This window comes from Hipposideros armiger, unplaced genomic scaffold, assembly GCF_001890085.2.
Source record: "Hipposideros armiger isolate ML-2016 unplaced genomic scaffold, ASM189008v1 scaffold_936, whole genome shotgun sequence".
NCBI lineage: Eukaryota > Metazoa > Chordata > Mammalia > Chiroptera > Hipposideridae > Hipposideros > Hipposideros armiger.
The window spans coordinates 4,644-28,707 of NW_017732286.1; the positions used below are offsets into that span (position 1 = coordinate 4,644).

The 24,064-nt window shown below is 42.3% G+C and overlaps 1 protein-coding gene across 2 annotated transcripts; it reads left to right on the plus strand.

Annotated features, from left to right (window-relative positions):
- Nucleotides 1–6,117: 6,117 nt before the first annotated feature.
- On the plus strand, nucleotides 6,118–23,772 carry ANKUB1 (ankyrin repeat and ubiquitin domain containing 1). Of its 2 annotated transcripts, none has more exons than XM_019630709.1 (4): nucleotides 6,118–6,254; nucleotides 11,939–12,053; nucleotides 16,736–17,674; nucleotides 23,598–23,772. In XM_019630709.1, exons 1-4 carry the CDS (start codon nucleotides 6,242–6,244, stop codon nucleotides 23,725–23,727), a joined length of 1,197 nt encoding a protein of 398 aa, XP_019486254.1. In that variant the 5' UTR covers nucleotides 6,118–6,241; the 3' UTR covers nucleotides 23,728–23,772. The 2 variants fall into 2 exon arrangements, with proteins under 2 accessions (XP_019486254.1, XP_019486253.1); XM_019630708.1 differs by having other exon boundaries at nucleotides 6,124–6,336.
- The last annotated feature ends 292 nt before the right edge of the window (nucleotides 23,773–24,064 follow it).

Genomic DNA, 24,064 nt, shown 5'->3' on the forward strand with positions numbered 1-24,064 from the left:
GGGAAGTAAAAACCACTCTGATTTCTTCTTTTCTCTGACACTCAGAAAATTGTAATATGATACTTTCTGAAGCAGACTAAATTCCATGTCATTTCTTAAATGGTTTTTCTTAAGTACTTAATAAATATATTTATATACTGTGGTTTTGGTGCCATATAGAATAACCCTCTAAAATTTCCTGGAATTTTCCAATGCCAATACTGATGTTCACAATGTTTTTGTGGTATGCTTAGTGAGAGATACTGGTATACATTCATTACTAATATTTGAGCTAGCTGGAGGAATTTGATTGAACCATGGCTATTCAGAAATATAAAGTGTGTTAAGAGTATGAATAAGGTACTGTTATTTAACTAAGCACTGACTTTATTTTTCTTATCTAAAAGTTTTAAAATTTTATTTATTTTTGAGTAGGTAGGACATTCACACATTGTTCAATTCAAAAGATAGAAAAGGATATACAATAAAATGTCTTCTTCTTACCGCTGGCTCCCAATTTTCCTCCCCAGAGGCAACCTATGTTCCTAGTTTTACTTATACAAATATTTCCTTTTGCCAATAAAGCATCATCTATTACAGTGATGCAAGCTGCCTTGGCACTGAACTGTAAACTTTCCTGGAGTTTAAACTGCTAATGAAAAAACCAGAGTGTAGAGGTAAAAGGGTTTATTCAAGAGAGGAAGGATATAACTGTCACAGGACTGGCCAACACATAGTGTTTGATTAAAAACTCTCAAGTTCCATAGAAATCTTACTGATCTCACTCTTTATCTTCTCTAGTAGAATCACATTTAGAGACTTTATCACTGGGTTTGAGAAATAAAATACTATCTTGAATCCGAAGGAAGAGAATTACATGCAAAAGTCATAAATATACCGTATTTCCCCATGTATCAGACCACTGTATAAGATGCACCCAGTTTTTAGACCCCAAATTTTTTGAAAAAGGGTGCGTCTTATACATGGGGGAATACAGTACGTGTCTATCCTAACTTAGCTCCTGTTACATCAGATGGTAAAACAGACCTATTCTAAAATTCCATACTGTTTCCTTACATACATACTGTGTATGTATGATAACAGTCCAAATGGGCTTACAACAACAAAAATACTTCATGAAAATATCCCATGCCACAAAGAATGCAGTCATGCCAGCTCCATGCTATTTGATCTATCTTATGTAACCAAGGGCTGCAATCTAAGTTATGTTATTACTTTATTGCATAATTAGATCTGTACAAATTTAAATAGTATCTTTCCTATGTTACTTCATACAATTAGTTCTACCTTTAGAAAATCTAGGAAAGCTAGAGTGTCTTAATTTATTTTAGTACAACTTAGAAATACCAAGATGTGAACCATATGCTTTTGCAAAGTTTAAAAACTTGGCGAGTAAGCAATTTTTCTTTTTAAAAAGGTACAAGTGATATGAAATAACTCTAAAATATTTGGTTTTTTTATTGTGTTTATATTTGTATGTGGATTTCAAGGTTTTGCTTGTGTGAAAAGAGGGAAAGACATTAGATAAATTAAGAGGTGATCTACTTTTAAATATATTTTAAAATAGTTAATACATTTTCCAGTTTCCCTGCATATTACACCTTTCCCTTTAATGGTAATGTAGACACATTTGGAAAAATGAATGGGGGAGGAGGGTGTGGTGTAAGAATAGTGGGGAAAGAACATTGCATTAATTTTTCTTTCTTTGGAAAACAACTGCTATAGAAACCATAAAAAATACTGTCTCTGGCATACATCTCCAAGTTGATTAACACAGGAGTCAGTCACTGCGGATGCTGGTACAGTTACTGAGTCCCTGGAAATCATGGCATGAGGCATTGCCAAGGCCTAGGTGATGGTCCAGCAAGCAGATGTACTGTTGAATTTGCCTCCTTCATTCTGTTGTCACCCAGTACTTGGTACATAGTAGGCTCTGCATCAATGTATGTTGAATAAATGAGTTGATAAAGGCCTTGAGAGGAAAATGAACAAGAAGGTATGTGATTGTTATTAGAGACAGGTATTAAGATGCATTTCAGGTCCGGCCGAGTGGTTCAGTTGGTAAGAGCATGAGCTCTGAACAACAGGGCTGCAGGTTTGATTCCTACATGCGCCAGTAAGCTGTGCCCTCTACAGCTAAGATTGTGAACAACAGCTCATCCTGGAGCTAGGTTGCCGTGAGTGGCTGGAGACGGCATAGGCTGCAGCAGGGCTGCAGTGGGCTGCTGTGACCTACCGTGAGTGGCCGGCAACCAGCTTGAGCAGCTGGCAGCTGGCGAGAGCTGCTGTGAGCTGCCACAAGCAGCCATCCAATGGCCGGCGACCGACTGCCTCACCCGGGAAGAGCGCAATGATCATAATGCCAACATGGGCCAGTGAAGCGACGTTTCCCACAACTAGACTAAAGAACAAAAAGGACAGCAACTTGTCTGTTCCCCTCCCCCAATTCCCCAATAACAATCTTAAAAAAAAAAAAAGATGCATTTCAGGGCTTGGATTCTCTCCCTTACAGCAGCATCTCTCCTCTTTCTCTCCTCTCAAGAAAAGGTGCCCCTGTATCCTTGCCCTTTTCCCTATCCAGCGTCAGGGTTCTTAGCTGCAAACAGCAGAAATGAACCCTGGACAACTGAAGCAGCAAATAAATATACTGAAAGGCTATTGGGTAGTTCACGGTCTTGACAGGAAGATTGGAGAATGTGTCTCAGAGGTTACACAGCCAGAAACAATGTCTAAATCAAGCTCTAGAACTAGTCCAGAGAGACCACTGCAGCCACCCCTGAGCCCTTGAAACAGGCACTGGACACTGCTGCCAGGCCAGCAATGTTTTGGATCTGCCACTTCTCTGCCTTCCTGGCTCCTAATTCTACCTGGGGGTGGATAGGTAGGCCCATTGCGAGCACCCGGTTGCAAGCCCAGGCCCCACTGCAAAGTGGGCTGGGAAGCACTATCTGGCAGATGGTGCCTTCTAAGGTGTGAGGTAGGCTCAATCTCCCTCACACTCCTCTGGTTTCTCTGCCTGCTTCTCTCACCACACTTCCACCAACACAGGGCTGGGTTAAAACTTACTGAATCCTCTCTGGCACCCTGGGAATATTGTTGTATGGTAAGAGATTGGGTTCACCGTGGTATCATTGAGTAGATGTCTATCAGACAAGTTGAAGTTTGAACTATATTAGTAGGTCTAAAATTGATTCAAAATAATATACATTTTAGCTTCTGAAAGGAACTATTCATGTATAAACACCAAAATCCAGGAAACACATGTCAATTATAAGACCAAAGAATAGCATGTAAAGAATTTGATGAAGAAAAGTGTTTCAATTCAGTGTCCTAGACTCCAAGTATAACCTCCCCAGGATGACTACCATATAAAAAGAGAAGTTAATGAGGTTTAGATGTTTATGAAGACATTTCAGCTTGAATTCATTCAGTTCAACAAAAACAAACATTATTTCCTCTTTTGGTCTATTCTAGAAGATTGAAGCAAGTTTCTGCTTATTTGGGGCTGCAATTCCAAAACAGAAAAATAGAAAAAAGCAGAACTTGTGAAAAAAAAAAATAGAGCAGTATTCAAAACTTACCTTGACTTCTGCTTTCTTTCTGTTTCTCTTTAATTTTTCCTATTTTACTGTTAAGTCACATTTATGTATTTATAGTGAGCTGCATTTGGTTTTTGAAGATGAAAGTGGAATTATTCCCATGAAATAGATCTATGTATTTGTTTTTATTGACGAATAAGACACTTTGCATGTACCATCTACCAAGATATCTTGGTTTGTTTGTAAAGGGGAAAATCTAATTTTATGTATGTTAAGTGATTTATGTATATATTGTTTATTTAATAGCATCTGACTGCCTTGGGTATAACTACCAGTTCCCTCATTCAGAATATTTAGGGAGGGGTATCATATAGATAGAGAAATGCCTTCTCTTATGTAGATAAGACAAGTGAGCAAATTGCCATTAATCAGCATCTACCTGCTCCTTCTTTGTATAACCATCGTGAGGAAGTGTCTCCAACTGGTGTGCCTTATTAGAACTTAAAATGTTTTTTTCCACAAATAAAGCGTTTATAAAATGGTAGATATATATAGAGAGAGTTAAAATAGTGCAATGAGAACTATGTTCCAGGTACATTATGAATTGAATGGCCTGGGAAGTTCCCAGATGCTAAAATTAAAAAAAAAAACAAGCTTTGTAGGTGTTAATTTTCTTGAGACTTAAGAAACTAGCTTCATTAATAATTAATATTTTCTTCCTTGCACCTTTGATATTTATCTAAAGATTGCTAGATATTTTAAAATTCTCCCTTGTATTACTTGTTTCAGAGCTATATGTATACCTAAGTTATAGATGTATAACCTATAATATGTAAAAAATATATATATAATTTTTATATAGAGACATATATGATTACTCATATTTTAAGAAGCACCTTTCAAACTTATTTCTCTAGCTAGTTAGCTGTTAAGGGAAACTTGGGCCTTTGTTATCTTATACATTATCCATTTGTAAACATGAATTCTAATTCTAAACATAAATTCGTACCTATATCAATGGCTAAAGGGAAATCAGAGCAATCATTAAAAAAATAAGAAACAGCTATTACATAAAATATAATTTTTCTCTTTTCCTAGCTTTTTATTCAGTTTTCATAGGAATTTCTTCCTGCCCATAGATATCACATGGGCTGATGCCTGTCTTTATGGAGCCATTGAAAAGCATTAGCATGGTGAAAGGGAAAGGGTGATGCCTATGTCCTTTCAATTTTCACTGAGCGGATTTATGGGAAGCTGTTGAATAAGATTGTTCCAGGCGCTTTAGACTCAGGGAGCAGCTCAGTTTGCTAGATGGCTTATGCTCAGTGGAGGGAAGCCAGAACCTGCTCCCAGTGATTTGAGTCACTGAAAGGGATTCTAGATCAGGGTCCCTCAGCATTGCAGCCTACACTTCCATCCATAACATTACTCTTTAAAGGCTCTATCAAAGACATGTGCATGTTGATTATATTATGGCAAAGTGTTATCTGGGAGGTGGGGGATGAATTTAATGCATTATAAGCCTGAAGCAGGGAGGGGCTACTGAAAAAACCAGAGATGAATTTAATGGGAGAAAGGAGAAGGGGTACGGGGGAAGGATGGGAGAGCAGTGACTGGCTGGAGCCCAGTGAGGAACCTGGAGGCCAGATCCAGCTTCTCAGTTTTGCTCAAGGCCCCTCTTGAGAGGCTGAGGTTACCAGATCACTCAATGGCAGCTTCGGGCACTCACATCACCAAGCCAACAACAGGGCACTGAAGAAAACCATGACTGACCTGAATCCACTAAAGTGGAAGTAAAGCCATTTTTTGTTAGAAAAGTGAAAATGTTAGTAATCTTTTCCTCCCCATCCCCTTCCCATTTTCCCCATTTCCTGTGTTTTTAGTTTTGGTTTGACTTAATTTAACTGTTGTTAACAGAAGGATTAATACTTTCCCCAAACTTTCCTTCTTAACTCTATTTCAGACATTTCAGTTCCACTTGCTTTCCTATTTAGATTACAAAATAAAAGGAACAAAGGACATTTTTTTTTACAAAGGACATTTTTATATTTAGTACTTCCTTTTTAAAATAATAAATGTAAATGCATAGTTATTTTTTTTAAAGATCAAATGATAGAGACAAGGAAGAGCATAAAATGATAAGCAACTCAGTTTCACTCTCCAGAGATAACCACACAGAAAGTATTTTTTTAATTGAAGGTTTAGAATCCATAGTATTTCCAAATTAAAGTGCAGGATGATGGAGGAGTTGTTTTGAAACTAACGCCTCCTCAAACGCATCACTAATATAAATTATCAACACTCTTGTGTGTTTGGGTCTGTAGACTAAGAAGTAAGAAGGATCTCAAAGCCCTGCCAGGTCTCCTTCACTTTGCTGAATGCAGGCAGATGCATTCATGTCCTCAGGCAGAAGAGCAAGACTCAGACCAGAAGTCAGGGGACTTCTCTGGCCTTTGCTTTCATCCTGAGCACCCATGTGTGGTAGCTAGAGGCACTTAGAGCCACTCTCCGAAATGTCTGTCCCTGTCCCACCTCCAGATGCTGCTTATTCTTGAGTTCCCTCTTTTTCTCCCCCAACAGGAAGAAGATAAGCCCACTCTTTATGTGTTCAATGCTGTCACCCAAGAGACGATGCCAATACTGGAGAATGCTTCCCTTCTTGGTAAAAAAGTGTCTCAGCTGAGAACACTGATAGCTCTGAGATGTGGCTTCCCCGTGAGTGTCTTCTGTCTCCGGACTCCAAGCGGCTTGGAGATGTTCGATTGCAACACCCTGAGGGACTACCAGACTGACATGGGTACTGCTTTCTATATCTGATACCAGCTATAACTCAGCACTAGGGCTTTTGATGTGGATTAAAGGTCATGGCTGAACTCAGAGGGAACAGTTTCAATGAAATGGAGGGAGACAGGAAGGTTGCAGGGATTAAGAAGACAAGTAATAAAGGGATTAGGAGATATTTTTTTCTGAGGATACTTAATGATTAACTTATCAAGAATTGATCAAAGCTAAACATCCCCTAATTGCGATTCTGTGACTTGCAGTTTAGTGGCACATCATACACACACACACACACACACACACACACACACACACACACACACANACACATATGCACACACAAACACCTTTTCTTGTATCAACTTATATGGGATAGATGTTCATTTTAGCCCATTTCTAGTTCCTATGTCTCTATCCTGGCCCTTACTTTCCTCTTGTTTATCTATGTGCTTGTATGCTTATTATTCAGTCTATATTTTATATGTATTTATAAACTGAAATTAATCCTTTCTGGAACAAGGTGTGCCTAACAAATGAGTGAATGAATGAATGGCTTTCCTTTATAGGATGGTGCCCTTGGTACTTTTCACTGTAAATGTCTCACAGTGTGTATTCATAGCAAGCTTGAACACACTGCATCATGGTAAACTAAAAACATCGCAAATCCTTTAAGTCAGGAGAGAAAATAAATGCACTTATAACAGTGTTTAAAGTCCTTTGTTTCCAAGTGCCACCCATAGGAATCACACAGTTTATAAGAAAGTTTAAGCAGCAAGACACTTTAGAGAAACTAAATCTATTCTGTCAAGAATGATCTATATTTTGGACAATGTTTCTCAAGGCATTCCTACAGATATCTGCGGAACCACTACTTGGTCTCTACAGAATAACTACATAATCCTCCAGCAAAAAAGAGTGACCTCTCCGAGCTGAGGCCAGATTTGCAGGGGTGGAGGCAGGTTAGCGGGGCGGGGGGCAATAGTGTAGATCAGGCTCTGTGAGGAAACCAGCATGGGAAATATTATAGGAATCAACCCACAAAGGAGCGTAAGGCCAAAGTCAAGAAATACAAAACCAAAGTACAAAGTAACAGAGGAACAGCCCCATCTCAGGATTACAGGTCATAACACAGAAGAAACAGAAAGGGAAGGAACAGCAGAGAGAACGTATACTCAGGTGTGTGTCTACCTGTGGAGGGGAGGCAAGAAGGGAAAGAGATGGAAGCAGAAAGGAAAGAAAGAAAGAAAAGAAGCAGCAGAAAGGAGGAAGCTTTCTAGGCATTAGAAAGAGTCATACATTCCAGGCCGAATTCTACTCCCAGCTTGCTGGGGAACTTCAGGCAATTCTTCCGTAGCTTGGGGCTTCGGCTTCCTAGGCTATAGAAAGGGGCAACTGAGTGGGCTGGTCTTTTAGGATCTTTTTATCTTCAGCATTCTGTGACCAAGATTACTGGTGTTACAACATCCCAGCCAACAAAAGTAAGCATGTTTAGAAGCTCTGTATGCCTCCAAAATGCTAATGAGGCCAGCTTCCCTCCTCCCTTCTTCCCTCCCTTATTCCCTCTTTCCCTTCCTTCCTTCTTACCTGCAAGTATTTATTATGAACCCACTATGTGTCTGAGCCTGAAGACATGTACGGATAAGCCAAGTCACACACACACCTCCGCCCCTACTGCCAAAGCCATCACATTGATTCAAAGGCAGTGAATTCATAGCCTGTCCAGTGACATCAGCTATCACAGCTGAGCCAACTAGATTCTTGTTTGGAGACAAGTATGACATAGAGGACAGGAACATGGGCATAGGGGCCAGGCTTCCCAGGTCCAACTCCCAGTTTCACTACGTACTGGGTATGTAAACCCTGGGCAAGTTACTCAATCTGATAATGCCTCAGTTTCTTCAGCTGTCAAATGGAGATAATAATACAACCTATTGCTTAGGGCTGTTGTGAATTTTAAATTAGCTTGTTCACATAAAGTACTTAGGACAATGCAGAGCATATAATAAGCATTCAATGAATATTAGCTATTCATATTCAATATATTATTATCATTAATTATTACTGGTCTTGTAAATTCAAATTGGGAAATGCAGAGAAACAAAACTGGTTATCAGCATGGGCAGAAATGAAAGACGGCATGAAGTAAGGTTGGGTGACGGCAAACCAATGTTACAGGCTTGCCAAAGTTGTGATAGGACAGGAACTGTAAGCAGGGCAGCCTGTCAGTAAAGAAAGGGAAAGAGACATAGAGGGCATGAAAGAGATTCTGGAGCCTTGATTTCTAACACACACCATTTCCAGTCATTGTCTTAGCAGAATAAATCCATTTTCTTGAAGGCCTCCTTGCAACCCAAGAGCATAACTAAAACTGAGCCCACAGACTGGGTAAGACATGATGCTTGGGCTCAAAGAGTGCTCTATTAGTGTTTGCAAACTGCCAGTTGCAAAGCAGAAATGTATATACAAGGACGAAGAGTTTCAAAGTATATTATGGCAGCCAGTTGAGCAGCCCTGGAACCTATTTGGAGAAGTGAGAGGCTGGTGTACTCAAGTAGGGCTTCCTGGAAAAGGTGACGCCAGTGTTGCACCACAAACTATCAGTAGGAAGGGGCAGGGAAGGAGTCAGGGGAATGCAGACAGAAGGGGCAGCAAAAGAAGAAGCCCAGGGCTGGCCGAGGGGCTCAGTTGGTTAAGAGCTTGCTCAAGAGTGCAAGCTTTGAGCAACAGAGTCGCCGGTTTGATTCCCACCTGGGCCAGTGAGCTGCGCCCAAGCTGAGCTGCTGCTGAGCTGCCAACAGGTGGCAGGGTGGCTCAGCTGGTGAGAGCACGTGCTCCTAATAACAAGGCTGCCTACTCGAGATGGTGGGCTACACCTGCTCGCAACTAAGACTGAACTCAGCACCTTATGCTGAGATGCTGCCTGGGTGGCCCAGGGTATACAGTGCAAGCTCTTAACAACAAGGCTGCCGGTTTGACTCCCACATGGGATGGTGGCTATGCCCACCCACAAGTAACTGAACACAGCACCTTGAGCAGAGCAGCGCGACTGGACTTGGAGGTGAGCTAGCTGCACCCTCCATGACTGAGATTGAAGGATAACAACTTGGCTGTTCCCCTTTCTCAATTCCCCAACTGTTCTCCTCCCCCAATTCCCCAAAAAAATCTTGAAGAAGAAGAAGAAGAAGAAGCAACTACCACCGCCCAAGGCCAGAAACAGCCTGCTGTGTATACAGAAGTGCCTGCTGGCCTGCTATGGATGGGAGGGCAGCACATGCCCAGAATGGATTTCGGGGTGGGACAGAACTTCATTCAATGAACATTTACTGTGCATTCTCCATGAGCCATGCACCACTGGCAAAGCAGGCACAGAGCTTTGAGCAAGAGTAGCAAGGTTCCCGCGCTCCTGAAGCTTGCATTTCAGTGCAGTAGGCAAGCACCATAAAGTTACCAGGAAAATATCAAATTTTAAATAGAAATAAGAACTATGAAGTAAAAGAAAGAGGAAAAGGGGCTGGAGAATGATGTGGTAAGGTGGGGGAGGCTATTTTAGATAGCCAGAAAAGGAGATGACATTTGAGCAGAGACCTGTATAAAGAAGGGGGAGGCTGTTAGGAACTTTTCCAAGTAGATTTAGGGGAGAGATTACCCCGGCCTGAAATAGGGTGGAGCTGGTTGAGATGGAGGCAAGGAAACAGAGTTCTTAAACATTTCTGGGATAAATTGTCAGGCCTCAGCAACCATACAGATGTAGGGCATGAGAATAAAGAAAGGATAAAGAACCACTCCGTAATTTCTAACTTAAGTAGCAAGTAAGATAGTGGCACAACAAACTGAGACACAATGCAAGAGGAAAAGCAGGCTGGGGATGAAAAGACGGCGGGATGTCTTAGAACAATATGAAGGTAGCTCAAGGCACTGGATGGCAAGGTCCTCAACAGAAGGAATCTACAGCTGCAGCAGAGCCCTGGGCTGGAGATTTGGACTTGGCCGTGAGTAGCACATGGGTGGTCAGTGAAGCCCTCCGTGTCACTGATATTGCCTGTTAGTCAGCCAACCGGTATTTAATGAGCACTTACCAAGTGTCAGGCTGTGCAGTGAGTCCTGAAGGAGCTTTCTTTTTATTGGTGGCATGAAAAACAATCTCCACATAAATAAAATGATTTCAAGTACTGATGACAGGGGCTATGTTGAAGCTAAAATAAGGTCATGGGGTAAAGCATATTGGAGCGGACGAGGCAGTGGTGGCAGACATCACTTTAGCTACAGTGGCCGAGAAGGTCCTCTGAGAAGACATGACGCTTGAATAGAAAGTGGACTAAGGACACCCCCCTGTGAAAATCTGGGTTGTTACCCTTTGAAGCAAAAGGAATTGTAAGTCTTTAGGTCCTGAGATGGGAGTGGACATGTTGTGTCTCAAGGACAGGTGAAAGGTCAGAGAGCCCTGGACAGATGTGAGAGGGGTCAGGGAGGGCCAGATGGGGTAGGAATGTGTAGTTTGAGCAGATTATGAGGCTGGGGAAAGACTCTTGGAAAACTCCTGCCTGAGGAACAAGGGGAATGTGGTGTCATGGGATCGAAAGAAGGTAAACTTTTTTTTTTTTGAAGATTTTATTGGGGAATTGGGGTAGTGGAACAGTGTTGGGGAATTGGGGAAGGGGACCAGCCAAGTTGTTGTTCTTTAATCTTCGTTGTGGAGGGCGCCAGTCACCATCTGGCCGTCTGTCGGCAGCTTGTGGCCTCTAAGCTCAAGGTGCTGTGTTCAATCTTAGTTGCGGGTGGGCATAGCCACCATCTCATGCAGGAGTTGAACCATCAGCCTTGTTGTTAAGAGCGCATGCTCTATCCACTGAGCCATCCGGGTGGCAGCTCAGCTCAAGGTGCCGAGTTCAGTCTTAGCTGCAGGTGGGCATAGCCCACCACGGAACAGGCAATCTTGTTGTTACACCAGCTGAGCCATCCTGCCACCTGTTGGCAACTCAGCGACAGCTCAGCTTGGGCACAGCGTCACTGGCCCACGTGGGAATCGAACCGGTGGCCCTGTTGCTCAGAGCTCACGCTCTTAAGCTAACTCTTAACCAACTGAGCCACTCGGCTGGCCCAAGAAGGTAAACTTTTGCAGAGCAAGTAATAAATCCTCCAGCAGCAGTGGACATTCACAATACAGAATGAAGGCTAGAACAGAGGCCCACCCATCTCCACCCACAGCCCACTCGTAAGCTAAAGGCCTGAGAAGCAAGTTCATCTTAGGCAAACCCAAGTCCTGCCACAGTTTCTTTAGTTTCATCTAACATAACATAATAGCTGTAGTTTACAAGGTGGTATATACATCATCATGGAGTCAATGTCCACAGGACTGTTTTAAGATAGCTGCAAAAAAAAAAAATCTCTGCATTATATGCAATCACTGGGCAGAAAAGAAAATGGAAGTGCACAAAAACCAAATAAAACGCTTTTCCAAATCAGTATAGGCCTCAGCATCCCTGTCTACTCACTCCAAGGTTATTTTTCATTTTGCATCTAGCTCATGCCTCTGTCTGGGGACAACTATCTTTAGAAGTTTTATGGATTGCCAAACCACAATGACGGACGGGACAATAAACCGCCTTTTCCATCCATAGGCTCAACACTTCGCTTGGATGTCTGGGACGGATGGAAGGAATTTATGATGGGTTGTCTCCTCGGACAAAAGCTTGAAGTCCAACGCTATTTATCAAATGAAGGACCAGTACTTAAGTACGGGGATAAAGCAAATGCTAAATTAATTTAAGTAATTTTTACTAAACCTCCACAGGACCTGGAGTCTGAAGTTCACTCCACAGCTGGTATACTGCTCCATGCCAGTGTCACTTAGCATGTCTCCACTGACGCCATTATTGAGATACCTGCTGGAATGAGACAGCTGGGATGCTGGCAGGGCTGCGGCCTTTGGGGAGGGATTGTTGTAATTTGGGTAGACATTCCTTGGGAAACAGTTAAGTGGCTGACTTTGGTTTGGATATCAGACTTTTAATAGCTCTTTTTAATACTATCAGAATAAGTACCTTGACACTGTCATATTCAATTATTCTACACACACACACACACACACACACACACACACACACACACACAAAACATCATTATTTGCTAATTGATAGGCTGAAAAAATTGGCTGCCTTTTCCTAAGCTCCTATGTAATTTTTCAAACTGCATTTAATACAACATTCATTCTTTTGCAGTACATGAAGCGGAACAAGTGTTGCTGGGGCAGTGGAGAAGGGTAGGCTCAGAAAAGCAGGGGGACTTTCGAATGTATCTTTGCAGCTTCCTAAAAACATAAACTGCACTTCCCTTTAGGTTTCCATTCATTCAGTGGTTCTGTGTTTTAGAACAGCGCCCCCTTGTGGGTGATTTAATTATGCTTCACAGAAGCCCACACACCCACCAGGATAAGGGCTCTGTGAAGCTACAGATTGGAAAGCTAGCTTTTGCAATTTTATAAAATATTCAAATATTTTAAATTAATTTCTATTTGGGGGTAGTGATTATTCCTTTTTTTATGCTTTAAATTCAAAGAAATAGCTGTGCTACATTGTTATTAAAAATGTTTTTTTAGTATGTTAGTTTCAGGTGTATTATTACATTGTTACTTTTAATAGTGAATATTTATTGAGTACTTTGTAGCAAACACTCTGTTATATTTATTACCTAATTTTATATTTATAACAATTGTATTAGGTAGGTACTATATCATCTCATTTTATAGATGAGTAAAGTAATGTTAGGAAAACAGCCCAATGTCACATAGCCAGCAAAGGCACAAACAGGTACGGGTCCTGACAATTAACCCTAGTGCTCATGTGCTTAACCATCTCCACTTGACTTAATATTTAAATGAAATCTAAGAGATCAGAGAGTATGAATGATCACGTTGAAGAGCTCCTTTTATTCCTCTACCCAATTAACAAATATCTATTGAGCATTTGCTACGTATTACACAATGTCCTAGGAATACAGCAATAAACAAGATACAGCCATGCTCTCAGCAAGCTTACAGCCCAGTGGGGGGAACAGAAACTCCAGTGTCCACCTGCCTAGGTTCAAAGCCCCACTCCCTCAGTGTTTAGTTGAGTAAACTTGGCAGGTTATATAGTCATCCAGTACCTCATTGTCCTCTTGTACAAAATGGGAATGATAATAGTATTTATCCAGAGAACTGTTTTAAAGATTAAGTGACCTAGTGATGATAAGGAACTTAGAGAGCTGTCTGGCACCTGGTAAGCAGCATATAAATGTTCGGTGTTGTTGCCTTTATTATTCAGTATGAAAAGTGTTACGACACAGGCATAGTGCAAGGTGATATGCGAATATATGGAATGGAGAACTAACTAGACTTCGGGGATCATCCTGAGAAAGAGAATTCAAATTAAGACCTGAATTGTTGGTACTCAGGTAAATGGTAGGGAGAAGAAAACCATGTTCCAAAACAGATGAAACCATGTGTACAAAGATGCGGGGTGGGGAGGCGGAGAGGAGAGAATAGATTCAAGGAACTGAAAGAAGTTCCACATGGCAGATCATAGACTGAGATGGAGCTAGTGGCCAGAGGCTGAAAAGGTAAGAAGGGTCCAGCTCATGCATGCCTCCATAGGAATGCGAAGGAATTTGAAATTGATTATTTAAGTGTTGGGAAGACTTTGAAGGTAGAAAAAGGCCATGATGAAATCTGCATTTTAGAAAGCTGGCTCTGGCTGCAGCATGAGGAATAGTGGCAGACAGGGAGACAAGGAGATAATCCAGAGATGATGTCAGCCTGAACTAGGTTTAGGACTAAGAGAATAGACTATAAAAAGATATTAAGGCTGGTGCGAAAGTAATCGCGGTTTTGGACCGTGAATTTTAAATTACTATAACTAGGCTCAAACATATCTTTATTAATCAAAATAGGAACCATTACAATCAACACATTTTTGCCAATGAGAAATAAGTTTGGTTATTCCTGTAGCATAAAAATCTGTGCTTTGGGATTTGATGAATTATTGGAAACCATTTTCTGCACCCTGCTGGTTGTGGAAGTGTTTTCCCTGCAAAAAGTTGTCTAGATACTTGAAGAAGTAGTAGTTGGTTGGCGAGAGGTCAGGTGAATATGGTGGATGAGACAAAACTTCGTAGCCCAATTCGTTCAACTTTTGAAGCGTTGATTGTGTGACGTGTGGTCCGGTGTTGTTGTGGAGAAGAATTGGGCCCTTTCTGTTGACCAATGCCGACTGCAGGCGTTGCAGTTTTTGGTGCATCTCATCGATTTGCTGAGCATACTTCTCAGATGTAATGGTTTCGCCGGGATTCAGGAAGCTGTAGTGGATCAGACCAGCAGCAGGCCACCAAACAGTGACCATGACATTTTTTTGGTGCTAGTTTGGCTTTGGGAAGTGCTTTGGAGCTTCTTCTTGGCCCAGCCACTGAGCTAGTCATCACCAGTTGTCATATAAAATCCACTTTTCATCACATATCACAATCTGATCAAGAAATGGTTCATTGTTGTTGCGTAGAATAAGAGAAGATGACACTTCAAAACGACGATTTTTTTGATTTGCGGTCAGCTCATGAGGCACCCACTTATCGAGCTTTTTCACCTTTAAATTTGCTTCAAATGCCAAATGACTGTACAATGGTCGACGTTGAGTTCTTCAGCAACTTCTCATGTAGTTGTAAGACGATCAGCTTCGATGGTTGCTTTCAATTGGTCGTTGTCAACTTCCGATGGCTGGCCACTACACTCCTCATCTTCAAAGCTCTTTTCTCCTTTGCAAAACTTCTTGAACTACCACTGCACTGTATGTTCGTTAGCAGTTTCTGGGCTAAATGTGTTGTTGATGTTGCAAGTTGTCTCTGCTGCTTTACGATCCATTTTGAACTTGAATAAGAAAATTGCTCAAATTTGATTTTTGTCTAACATCATTTCCACAGTTTCAAATACATACAAAATAAACAGCAAGTAATAAGTCATTAGCACAAAAACATAAAGCGAGAAATGTGCATTAAAATAATATATAACATAACCGCATTTAATTTAAGAACTTATTCCAATATCAAAGGCAAATTTCAACAACGCAAAAACCACAATTACATTTGCACCAAGCTAATATATTTAGGAGGCAAGACCAACTAGTCTCAGTAACAAGAGTACCTCTAGTTCCCACATGAATGCTAAGGATGAAAGCAAAGGCCAGCCAGTCCATCTAGGAGGATGCTCTTCTCCCCAAATCAGGAAAACTGATCAGATTCAGAGATTCAGATCTGCACTAATGAATTTCAAAAGAAACTCATGTGGGAACCAAAATGCCAGTGTATTATTGTATAACTCTAATTAGCTATATCTAACTGTCAGAGGGTCCTAGAGACCCACATGTTCTGGGCAGACCACCTATCTCATACAGGGAGATTGCATGGGAAGCCACACACACAACAAAAGATGGTGTGGTGAGCATGCAATCAGAAAGAGGAGAATTAGTTATAGGAAGTGTATTTTGGATGACACCAGGCGAGCTTGTCTCCATCTCTACAATGGGGTCAGATAGCCCTGCCCAAGTGTATCCTGGACAATACCTGGTGGTACCATGCTTAGGTTTGCCTCCTTAATTCTTATTTCTCTCAACAGCCTTCACACATGATTCAACTTATGCCTTATGGGGTATTAAAAGGATAGTAGGAAGGCCAGTTGGCTGCAGTGCAGTGAAACAGAAAGAGACTGGTGGGAGGTGGGGCAGGAGAGGGGGCCGGGGCCAGATGATGAAGGGCCTTATCGGCCAAGGTGAGGCGTTAGAATCTCAACTGCAGCGGGATGCTACTGGAGGGTTTGGATCAGAGGATAGGCCACCTCCTGTTCATGGGATAAAAAGATCACTGAGTACTGTGTGAGGAATAGCCTGGAGGGGATAAGAGGAGGTGGGAGACCAGTTAGGCGACCATGGCCCTGGTAGTGGAGCATGGAGGGCTGGGAGGGCAAACTAGTGGGATCAATCAGATAGCAATAGACACTTTGAGAAGCCAGAAAATAAGGATGATTAGAAAAGACAAAACAAACAAACATACACAACTTTCAAATTTCTAGAATATGCTGAACTCCTTCCAGTACTCTTTCAACTGATACAAAGCTCAATATTTTTTCCTGAGCGCCTGATTTTCCTAAGAAAGAAAACTGCTCCAAGGAAACCAGTTTGAAGGATTTACACATGCATGGGAGGGCAGCGTGGAATAAGCAGGAGCTGTGCAGGTTGACCTGTGTATTACCATACCTTTTCTGAAAACATTTGAGGTAAAAGTTAGGAAGGAACAAACATTTTAACTAGAATGTTTTGCGGGTATTTGGTGTGACTACATTTGTCTGTTTGCTGACTGACTAACCTCCCCCACTCCTACCCGTTTCACTCGTTCAGGTTCCAGAAAAGGGTGGCCCTGTACATAGCCGCCTTTCATGGCTACATTGAGCTCACCGAATGGGCTCTGAAGCAGGGTGTGCGGCCCAACGAGGCAGTCGGTGTCCATCCCTGTCGAGCGTGGTGCCATGACGCCCTTCATGCAGATGTCTCTAAATGCCCCATTCATGCGGCTGCAGAAGCAGGCCAGCTGTTGATTCTGAAGACCTTTGTCAACTGCAGCGTGCTGTGCCTGGAATGCAAAAATGCAGCAGGACAAACTCCCCTGACCATCACAGTCAAACACAAGCATAAAGACTGCGTATTATATCTACTGGGTAAAATGTGGTCCACGGTTTCTTTTCCGAAAATTTCAGTCCCCATGAGAATCTATATTAAAATAAAACAATGGATCCTCAGAGCTCAGAGTCACAACCTTCATAAAAGCCAGGTTTGCAGAGCAAGGGTCTTTGGGGCAAGAGTTGGGGACACTGTGATGGTGGATGGTTTCACCAAACCAAAAATGACCTCCAAGAATTGGCATCAGGCTGGGAACAAAAACTCACAAAGCTCTACTGGCAAGCTACCACCTCTCCGGGTACAAACTGCAAGCAGGAAACCCGTCAATCCTTTGGCAATGTCACAGCGGGACACAAGAGAGCAAACCTTCACATTTCCTCCTCTATCAGATGCAAATATGTTCTCTGAATTGCAAAGACATCAACAACAAAATGAGAAAAAAATGACTGTCAGAGCTAGGAAAAAAGAAAAGCTCATAAAAAATACATATCTCCCCCAAGTCCCTCTCCCGCCGGTTTCAAGAGTGGGCTATTCACATCCATCTTTTTACTATGCAACCCCCAGCACTGACTTTTTACTCAGATCCTCCATTGCATCTTTCTCTGAGCACAGTGGGAGAACTCTAAGAGAAAACGCCATCTATTGCTTAGCTGTGGCCAGGTAATGCTTTCTCTTTAAACATACGAGGATTAACCTTTAATAGAGCAGGTCTAGGTGCAGGGGATGGTCCATGAAGCCCTACAATGCCATATACAGAGGGTGCCAAAAAATGTATACACATTTTAAGAAAGGAAAACTGTATTAGAATTGTAATACTCAACACATACCAATAACAAAAGATGAACACTAGTCACGTTTGCCTTCTGCAATTACAAGAGGTGCTCAAAGTGGTTATCATCAGCTTCCAGACACTTCTGATTATGGCGAACTACTGCTTGAGCAACGTTGACCAAAGTGTCCACTTGTATACATTTTTTTGGCACCGCCGGTAGTGTGACACAGGTTGTTCCAATGCATGCATACCCTGCTTCCAGTACCTCATCTTAGCCTCATATCTAGGACTAAAAACACTGATGTTATTGGCCAATCCAATTGGTGTGGTACTTTACTCCACAAGCTTTCAGAAAGAAAAGAGACACAGTAAAAAGAACTGTATCGATGAATAAGGTCCCTTGCTGCTGCTTCCTTTTTTTTAACCAATAAGAAATTGTTAATTATAGTTAAAAGGAGAAGGGGGAAACTTGAAATGTGGGAGGGAGAAATGAAAGGTTTCATGGAAGACTGGACAGTAATGAAAGTAGAAGAAAAGAAAGAAACAATTTAATGACAATCACAAAGACTCCCAGTTGACTTACTGGGCAAAATATACAGGTTGGGGGAGATCTGCATTGGATAGGGTCATAGAATTGACATTAATATTTGAGGGAAGTTTAAAAAGTAATGCACTATATACTTACCTGACAGGGGATATACCATGATCACGAAGGTGGTCTTCCCAGGGCGAGGCTTATCCATTGCACTCAGGATGTGCTGACCCCTGCGATTTCCCCAAATGTGGGAAACTCGACTGCATAATTTGTGGTAGTGGGGGAGAAAAAAAAAAGTAATGCACTATCACATTTAAAGACATAAACAACTGTATCTGAAGTGGACTTTTCAGGTACATTCAGTTCATAAGATAAAATTTTATATATTGGTCATCAGATTTCACTGAAAAAACACTTCTGATCAGATCTCAGGTCCCATCCACTACTTATGAGGTATTATTGCATGCCAATATTACAGTAGAAATATAGATTTATAAGTGGCTATTTTTCCTTACTCAATTTACGAGAAGGAAAGAAAAACAAGGCTAAATTGTTTAGTGGCCTTTCTGTGTTGGTCTTTAGTTCAGCTCTACTTTAGTTCAGTTAGGTTGTTGCCAACTAGCAGTGAGAGTAATTTGGGCTCTAACACTAGCACACTTCAGGATAATGAGATTGACAGTAAATGAAGAAACTGCCTAATAGCTTCAATCTCTGTAATTTGTCAGGTATCTCTGACTAGAACGTAGAACAAGAGATAATCTAAAATTCTAGAAAAAAACTAGATAATGATTAATTGAAAAAATTTTATAGTCCTTAAAATCAGGCTGTAAATATAAGAAAGGAAATACTGATTAGTTTTATCAACAGATGTATGTTAAAAATGAGCTGATTTTTCAGGCACCCAATAAGTACTTATGATGGCCCGGTGCAGGGCTAGGCAGGATGGAAATGTGAAAAAATATCTGTATATAAGGTGGGTGTGTGTGTGGTTTGAGATGAGAAAGGCTGCCAGTGTCTACTGTGTATAGTTTGAATAAACGCCTCCAAACAGTTTTCCAAAGAGGTACCAGCATGCTGTTTGTGTAGGCATATTTTATAAAGATTAGCGTTATCAGAGGGAAGCAATCGCAAGGTTGAGGAGGAAAAGCTGGGAACACGTGTTAGAGAAAGAGGTCAGTGCCTCAGGGAGGCTCACAGACGCAACGGTGGTCCATCTGAGTTTGCACTTCCTCTGGCAACGGTACAGCTAGCAAATTCTCTTTCCAACTTTATTGTTTCTACCTCCCCTCTATTTGAACTTTCCACTTTCTTCCCATCTGTTTTCTCCCCTTTCCGTGTCAGCTTTCCCAGGATCTGTCCCACGTCCCTCTGCAGGGAACCTGCACTCTTCATACCCCTGCAGCTCTTTTGTCTGGTTCCTGTGCCTGGAACCACCAGTCAAGCCAGGCAGTCAGATGATCTGAGCTCTTACTACTAAAAGACCAGTACAGCTCTTGTGCCAAAAAGACACAAATTAGAGGAGTGGACATGCACTATCTCGATGGCCGGACCCACTCTCACCGAGCTAGTATCATAGCCAGGAGCCAGGGGGAACCTAATGTAAACCGTCATGATGGTAACCCGGGGAAACTGGACCAGGGTCAGTAAAGGAGCCATCAGATGTTCCTGACCACTTGATTTACTGTCAAGTTGTTTCTAGTTTTTCACCATGATAACAGTGGTGCAATAGATTCTTTTATATATAATACTTATTCATTTGTGGAAGCATTTCTATAGGATACTTCCATGAAGTGAAATTGCTTGTTCAAAGGACATATACATACTGCTAAGTCACCTTCCTAAAAGACTGTACCAAGTTATACCCATTTATAGAGGAAGAGAGGCTGCTTCGGCGTTAATTACATATCTATAGCTGGGAGGGGCGAGGCTCACGGGGAACCATAGTCGTGAGTGAAGGAGAGAGCCTGACAAAGACTCTCAGCGTCATTTTGTGTGGCACTGTGTTATGAGTCACCCTTCCCTGAGAATAGGCTGTCAGGAGTACCCCCTGCCCCAACCAGGAGGAAGTCTGGTGCGATTCAGTTGCTGGAACACTCTCAAGAATACCTTGTAATGGATGCGGAACAGATATTTCCTTTCTTTGGTTCCTCATGGATATAAACTGCCTTTTCCCTGTCCCTCCCCAGCCTCCCCATTAGGTGCCAGGGCACAGAGGTAGCACAGGCTAAGGCTCTGGGATCTCCCTTTACTGTCAAGCCTGGACATTTTGCGTAGGTGAGCACATGGCCCTGGGAAAGTACAGACATTACACAGAGCCCTGTTCTCGTGCATTCCTGAGCACCATGTGCAGGAGATGAGTTACATCCCACCCTCTCCTCAGTTGTGCTTTGGATGAGAGAGAGAGCCCACAAGAGCTTCAAAGGGAGGCATCAGCCGGCCTTCAGCCTCATGCACAGGTCAGAGGGATGGCTGAATTCTGAGGGTCCAGCCTCCCAGATGAGCTTGCCTACAATGACACCTCACCTGCAGCTGAGGGACATTGAATTCCATGACCCATCCAGGTGGGCGAGAATCTTGATTCTTTTGTTTGCTTTGTATCTCTAGCACAGTGTCTGGCATATAGTAAGTGGTCAGTAAATAGTTGTTAATGAATGCAGAGAAGCCAGAGAGAGGTGGGTATAGTGATACTTCTCTTTCCTCCCTGAGCTGGGAATGCCTATGCTGAAAAGAAACACTGAGATTCAGTTAGGTGGTTAGGCTGATGGCCCACTGAATGGTTATTAATGGTTATTCATTCAATAGATATTTACTGAGCTGGAAATATAGTGGTTGGGTGACTTCCCTTGTTTTAGCACTGAAAGTCTTATTTCCTGAGAAATCCATCAGTCCTGGGCAAACCAGGACAGTTGGTCTCCCTACACAGATACAGTCCTGCACTTGTGAAGCCAACTGTCCAGTAGGGTGTGATGGGCATCATCACCCGGGCTAACTGAGGAAAGTGCTGTGAAAGAGAGGCACTTGGAGGGAGAGGGTCTATGGCAGTCTCCCAGGGGCTCTGACCTCCCTACGAAAATGCTTGAGCTGAATTCTGAAGTAGGGGTTAACGGGGTGAAGGAAGAGTGGAGAGGAGTGCTCCAGGTAGAGGAAATGGCTGTGCAAACGCCTTGTGGTTGGAGCTCATGGAACATCTGTTAAATAGAAAGATGTGCTTGAGCGAAGAGAGAGAAGTATGAGACAAACGTGGAGAGGTAGGCAGGGGTCCCTATGAAGGATTGGGCAGATTTAGTCTAAAAACAACAAGGGAGCTTTGAAGGGTTTGACCTGATTAGCTTCAGGGTTTTTAAACACCATTTTGGCTACAGTGTAGAACTAGGATTCTGCAAATCCAGATGGCACCTGCAGGGGTCCAGAGGAGAGGTGGTGGCAGACTGCCCTACAGGAGGGATTTGGGTAATGGAGAGAAGTGGATGGGCTGGAGACAAATGTAAGAAAGAAACTGAGAGGCCTTGGTGGTAGATTGCATACGATAAGGAATGAAGGACAGGGTGGATGCAAGGAGAGCTCTTGTCTTTTGAGCTAGTCAAGGTAAGGGTGGGGTTCTGAGAGCACGGAGACTCTCGGCCACTGCTCCAGCAGCACGGCCCATAGTGCTCTGCTCCCGCCTCTAGAGAGACACGGGAAGTGACAGGAGTTCCCAGGTCTGCTCAGGAGCCTCCAGATGTGCAGCAGGTCCCAGTGTTCAGAGAGGCCGAGCAAATGTCCAACAAGTGGAGGCAAAATAATTCTGGAGCAAGGAGCACTGCTGATGAGTATGCACTTGCCTGTCAGGGTGATAGTAACTACTCTCCTGGGTAGGTGCCAGGAGCCCAGGAAATGATGACTCGGGGACAAAAATGCCTACTTAGGCCACTCTCGCACCCTCACCGAGCACTGTCTGGTCCTGGCAATGAGGCAGGGGCCATTAAAGAAGAAACTGACCCGGGAGGTGCCAGCCTTTACACCCTCCCTCCAGCTCTGCTTTGTTTTTATTCATTGTGCTATCACAGTCTGATATTACAATACAGTAGCCCTCTGTGTGTGTGTTTGCCTCCTCACTAGAACATAAGTTCCATGAGGGCAGGGACCCTGTGTGTTTTATTCACTTTTTTGTTTCTTGGGCATGTAGAATAGTGCTTGGCACATAGTGAGTGCTCAACAAATAGTTTCTGAATGAATGCAGGAAAGCCAGAGTTCAAAAGCCAGGGAGAGAATTGGGATTAGCGCTGAGCCTGGGAGGAGCCCAGGTATACACCAGTCAGAAAGGGAGACCGAGGACTTTAAGTCAAGTCAGGCGGGATACGGGGAACAGCTAAAAGTGCCCCAGTGATTTCCTTAAGGCTTAGGACTTGATTTTATGAACATCACTGATGGTTTAATTCCATTTAGAGGGCCCAAGGAGCCAGAGCCATTGAGGTAAAGCAAGGAGTTGATCCAGAACTTTAAAGGTGAATCAGGCAAACTTGGATCTAGTTTAAACGTTTGAAACACTAAGGTACTTTTGTGCAAAGTTGCTCCTGGTACAGTGAGTGAAAACCCTTTAAATTTACAGATTTTTGTCAGACCAAAGGGGTGGTGGTAAGGAAAAGAAGCCAAGTAGAGGTTAGCTCAGTTGGTTAGAGCATAGGGCTCATAACACCAAGGTGGCCAGTTCGATCCCCACATGGGCCACTGAGTTGTGCCCTCCAGGATGAGGGTGCAGAAAAAAAGAGAGGGGGACAAAGGATAGATTGTTGCAAAATTCCAATATTCAAGGGAGTCTAATATAAAACCCCTCTGTAGTAAATCACATTTGCATTCTACAAAGTAGGAGTAGTCACATTCAAATTTACAAGTAAACACACAGTGACTTCGCTATCCTTGTAGCTATCATAACACATTGTTTCATTGCATTTCAGTTAAAATCTGTGAAAATATTTAGTATCTTACCAATGAAAAATAACGTGTCTTTGTGGTGGGGGAGAAGAAGGAGAAGCGAGAATAGGTCAGGGAATATGTTATGTATAGGGATGCCTAGATGGAACAGATAGAAAAAGTCTCAACCCAAAGGGTTGAGTGGCTTTCTGTTTCTAGGTGTGGGTTCTAAGCTTCTAGTTTGTACTGCCTTGGGGAAATACCATTCCCACAGCTTCACAAGGAACTAGCCACAGCTACAAAATCAACCTGAAGAGTTCCATCATTTCAACTATAAATGGGACAAGATTGGACTTCTTTATAAATTAAGTCTTGTTTTCTTACAGTGCTTTTAAAGAGAAACGATGGCTTCAGCAGTTAGAAATCGCAAGAGTCCTAGCCAAAAAGAGCATTTCTAACCTGACTACCCACGGAAGACTGAGAGCACATAAAAATCCTCCAGAACCTGTGCTTTGAAAAGTCATGACAATCCCAGTGTGGGTGAAGACCTTATCAAATAGAACCTCCAGTTCTAACATTACCAGTTTAATAACAGTTCTAATGCTATAATTTCTAATAACAGTTCTAATGCTACATGACTATCAACAGGATATTTAATGTTAACTACCATATTTTCTTGAACTCTATCACCCTAAGTGAAAATTTAGGGCATTTATTTTTGCATAAAGAGTTTGAAGAAGAATTCATAAGAAACTGAGAATAGCAGTTGGTACAGGGTAGGGAAACAGGGTGGATGAGAAACAAAGACAGAAATGAGAACTATTACTGTTCCTTTTTCCCTAGGTTTGTTTGA